This window comes from Antrostomus carolinensis, unplaced genomic scaffold (genome assembly GCF_000700745.2).
Source record: "Antrostomus carolinensis isolate BGI_N321 unplaced genomic scaffold, ASM70074v2 scaffold39490, whole genome shotgun sequence".
NCBI classification, from domain to species: domain Eukaryota; kingdom Metazoa; phylum Chordata; class Aves; order Caprimulgiformes; family Caprimulgidae; genus Antrostomus; species Antrostomus carolinensis.
Genome location: NW_010288406.1, coordinates 7,491 through 12,474, shown reverse-complemented (window position 1 = coordinate 12,474; position 4,984 = coordinate 7,491). Strand labels below are relative to the sequence as shown.

Below are 4,984 nucleotides of genomic sequence, written 5' to 3'. Positions count from 1 at the left end.
TCCAGCTTCTGGAAATAGGAAGTTTCTACTGATGATTACAAACTTATTTTTAAGGTCAGTTGAATGTTCCGTATTTGCACAGATTTTCTTGATTCAACTGCAAATTTGTGCTGTCTATAAAAAAGCAAATTTAAACTAAACACCCATGTTTGGATTTTAAACACTTGCTTTAGGCCTTACTCTATCATTGTACCTAAGCAACAACCAGCAAATAGTTTAGTTCAGAGGACTGGGAGTATTTAGTCAAGAAAGGATTAAAAGGATGCTATGGAGGGAATTCTTTAAACTGACACATCCCTTACTCTGTCTGTTCTGCATGGTTCAGGGAAGTTGGGCACATCAACCTGATTCTTCTATTTTGGCAAAACAAAGAAAAATACAGGGGACAACACAGCAAAATGACAGCAAACTGGTGGTTAAGAGAACCGAGAAAACCTGCCAATGGATCCGCTTAGATCACAGAAACCAACAGATCTCACCCCAAAATTTAAACAGAAGTCCTGCCTATTGGTGTTCACTGTGTCCTTATAACTTGTCCTCACCTGCAAGCCTTGGGAGCCCTCACCATCCAAGTTTTCATCCCTTTTGACCTTCTTTGGACTTTGAAGATCCTCCTCATCTTGTTCCAAAGCTCTTTTTGTGTTGCAAGTTTTTGTCTCTTCAAATTGATTCTTTTCATTGTGCAAGATTGTTTTTTTGCTTATCTCATGGCAAGCATTTTCCACGAGTTCAGCGCTTACAGACTCATTTGAATCCATTTCTTCTAGGCAGACAGGGAGGAATTCTTCTGCTATAAACTGAGAAGGGCTGAAGATCTGCCTACCAGACTTCTTGTTACCTGTGGTTTCACCAGCGTTTACACTTACTTCTGAGACTGGTGCTTCGCCTTTGTCTGAAGATTTTGCATTTATGTCTCGTGCACTAGGAACAGGATTTCTTCTGTTTGGTAGTTTAGGCTGGAAGATACCTAGAGGAACATTTATTCCTTTATATTTATCCTTAAGTGCCATGCCTAAATTGGCATCTATGGGAGCAGCTCCAGATTCAAGACATGTGTTCTCCTGCTGTTCGGTATAAAATAAATTATCTGGTTCATTTACAGTGTATTTTCCTAACCTCAAGGTATCCTCTGGCTGAGTTGATGATTTGGGCAACCGGTCAGAAAAAGCAGTTTCAGAAACAGAGAGAACTGCAGATTTCCTTCGAATATTTTTCAGTTTTGAACAAACATTTAAAATACCTGATACTTCAGATGCAAGAGTGGGATCTATTTGATCTCTTGGACTGTCACTGACCAAAAGTTGCTTAGTTTGTTCACAGTTTATTTGAAAGTCTTCTGGAGGTGTCTCCCCTTCAGCTGACAGCCCCTCATTTTCCTTTGAGTCCTTGTGAGAAACTGGAACAAGGCTTGCTCCAGCCAAGCCTAAACCTGTAGCTAAATCTTCATGTCTAGATGAATCATCTTTCAATACCTGACTTCTCTGAGTACTACGTGCACCTGGAGAACCCGTCAAAGAATCTGGCTGCTGGTCGGGAAGTGAAACACGGGATACCAAATCGCCACTCTCTTCGCTGCAATCCATGGGCTCATTACCTGGAACCCTGGAAGATACTGTCCTTGATTTCAGGTTTTCTGGCAGTAAGAGATCCTGCTCACTGCTTCTAGGGACAGAACTATCCGTGGGAAGGGCAAGATCCTGTGGTGTCTGCACATCCACTGTCTCTTCTGTAAGAGAGACAGAATAAACAGAATCTGCTGTGGTGCCACTGGGGACTCTGATAGCTCCTTCCTCACTAGGAAATGCTGGGGCTGATGGAGCAGAACAGGGAATACTGGGCTGATCCAGAGGTTTTGGGTGATTTTCACCATTCAGGTCTTTTGTATGTGGGGAATCTATTTCATCTCTGCAAGAAGACAACAATGCACCATGCACATCTGGTGGCTGAGTGCTTTTACGTGCCCCTTCTTGGTTCTCAAATCCACGAACGTTGTTATTAACAGCAGTAGTATGGGATGCAGTTATCTCCATATCATCTTGGTTGTGGGTAAACACAATGGTTTTATCAGCAGGAGCTGCAGAAATGGCTGGGACAGACACTCTGTCCTGTGCATCAACGTCACTGCTGAATACAGCTGTATGAGTTTTAGTGATCTCCATATCCTCAGCCACAGCAAAAATGACAGTTTTGCTCCCTGAAGCAGCCTCCTGCCCAGCCAGGCTCAATCTCTCCTCACACGAGACTCTTCCAATGCTTTCATCGATGGAGTGAGCCTCAGTCATTTCCATGTTACCCTGGTAACCTGTAAACACAATCGTGGAATTGAAAGGAGCAGACTGACTGGGCTGCCTGCCTCGCAGAGGATTTTCTTCCAAAGCTGCATTGTGGGTTTTGGTGATTTCCATGTCATCCATGGCAAACACTGTAGCTTCGCCAGCCGGAAGTGTCTGCTGCCCAACCTCCTCACCCACACTCAGTTTATCATCACCTCCAACTTTTATGGTGATTTTATCAGCAGAGCAAGACGTGGTAATGTCCATGTCAGCCTGGCTGCTTGTGAACATGACAGTTTTAGTAGGATGAGCTGAAGGGAGAGGATGAAGCTCTCCCTCATCTTGTGAGACAATTTCATGGCCTATTGCAGCTGTATGGCTCTCTGTGATCTCCATGTCATTATTCTCATCACTCAGGGAAAATAAAACAGTTTTTTCCCCTGTTGTTCCCCTCAAGCTTTTCCTTCCAGTCCTTTTAGCTGTATTGAGCATCCCTTGAGATCCTGCCTTTTCCATAGATTTATCAATTGGAACAGTATCGAGTCTAGTTATTTCCATGTCATCATTGTAAGTAAAAACACAAGTTTTATCTCCAGAAATTAAGGCTATGTCATCATTTGAACTTTTATGCTGCAAAATTATTTTATCTGCTGAAATGGTATGACTTCTGGTGATGTCCATATCAGCATCTTCTGAAAATATAGTCGTTTTCTCACCTGCAAAAGGCAAATGTGTTAAACCAGTCATGGTTAATGTTTTATTGCCAGATACCGAGGAGTACACATCACATGCCAGCTGCTTCTGACTATTTACTGTCACCATGACTCCTTTTTTTGAGGACATTGGTTTATTTTCATCATGAACAAGGTATCCAGACACTGCCTTTCTTTCTGATGAAACAGCTTTGATGTTGTAATCAGGAACTGTTACCACACAGTTTCCAGTCAAGTCCATGTTTTCACCAGAGGGAAACACAACTGACCTTTCTGAAAACAAAGGTAATTGGGAACCTCCCTTACGTGGCTCAGACGTCCTGGCCACTAACAGCTCCTCAGCACCCCTCAGGTGCAGGCCATCAGCTGAGGGGGGATTTTTAAAATCCTCTTCCAAAGCAATTTTACCAACTGAAAAATCTCTCTGGGAGCCTGTGGGCAAGACTTTGTTGACTGCCTTCATGGTACAGGCTTGCTCTTGCCTGTCTGAGCTTTGGCAGTCTGCATTTATTCCTAACATTGTTCCAAGCTGTTCCTTTCCTTTCATTCCAGGGAAATCAGGCTTGTTACTGGAAATAAATGAACCATTTGGAGCCACAGGGGTAACACTTGGCTTATTTGTGTTCATTTTCAAATCCCCACAAGCCATTGCTGCAGTCTGACTTGTGATACCGACACCAGAACTACCCGAAAACGGGAAGGTTTGGGTTTGCAGCTGCTTGGTTATTACATCACTTTGATTATGATTATTGTCATATTCTTGTACTGTATTAACAGGAGCAACATCAAAGGCAGCAGGATGAGTTTTGGTTCTGTCCATGTTTTCACTGTCTGAAAACACGCCCATTTTGTCACTTGTGCAGGAAACTGAAGCATTTAGAAGGTTTTTTCCCAAAGGCTGCGATACAACAACTTTTTGACTTTGCAAAGACATGAATGCATGGGTGTCGGTGACAATATTCTCAGGGGCTTCTCTCTTTTGCTCTTGTAATGAACACACCCTCCTTGCACAGGAACTTGGACCACTTGCCTGAGAGCTTGTTTTTCCAAGCTCCTTATCAACTCTTAGCACCTCAAGATCTTTAGTATTCATTTCTATAGCCTGGCTTCTTTTAATATTCCCATCGACACTGATCACCTCAAGATTTTCCTTGTCCATATATAAAGAATTTGCACCTTCACTGACATTTTTGTTCTGGGTCTTTCTTGGAATTATTTTACAATGCATTTGTTTTGCTTCTGCAGTTATCCCATTGCTTTGATCATCAATGACAATAGCATGGCATTTGGTTATTTCCATTTCTTCCTGTTCATTTAAACTGGGAGATGTAGCTTGGCCACCAAGAAAATGAGGTTTGCAGGTGACAGAGGTGAACACTTCATCAGGAGATTCATTTTCAACATTCTTTCCATCATCCTTGACAGCACAGGTTTTAGTCAAGTCCATATCTTCTCCTGAGAATATGACTGTCTTCTCACCTGGCAGAGAAACAGGCTGGGAGTTTGCTACTCTGTGCTGAAGTCCACTCATAGAAACACCAGCAGAAACTGGATTTGTAGATGAATCAAAGCCAGCACTCACTGGAGCAGTCCTGTGATCCTGGGTCGCTTTTTCAATTTGTTCATCTGAGCCCAAAGATATTTCAAGGGCACTATTTTTATACGACACAAAAGCTCGATTATCTGAAGATGTCAGACTCCCTGCCGTGCCCCTGTCACCATGTGCTGGGGGTCTGTTTTCTGCTAGCAAAGGGTTTGTATTAACTGGCTTTTCAAAAGTTTTGTGATGTGAACTATTCATTTCTTTAGTACTGTTATTACAGATTAAATCTGTGTAATTCCCAGTAATTTCCATGTCATCACATTTAGAGAAAACAACAGTTTTATCACCTCGGAAGACAGTCTCAGAAGAAATGGATCCTGGGATGGCAGACACTGCTCTGGCCTCTTGTGTAACAGCTCGCAGTGCTGCAGCATCTCCTCTGACTTCAACATTTC

General features: G+C 42.6%; 1 protein-coding gene across 1 annotated transcript in view; it reads right to left on the bottom strand.

Annotated features, from left to right (window-relative positions):
* KNL1 (kinetochore scaffold 1) overlaps window positions 1-4,984 on the bottom strand; it is a 19,751-nt gene that overhangs the window by 9,289 nt on the left and 5,478 nt on the right. Inside the window, 2 exon segments of the mRNA XM_029084648.1 lie at window positions 543-4,460; window positions 4,524-4,984. The exon segment at window positions 4,524-4,984 is cut by the window's right edge and continues 29 nt beyond it. Coding sequence (XP_028940481.1) covers window positions 543-4,460; window positions 4,524-4,984 — 4,379 coding nt within the window.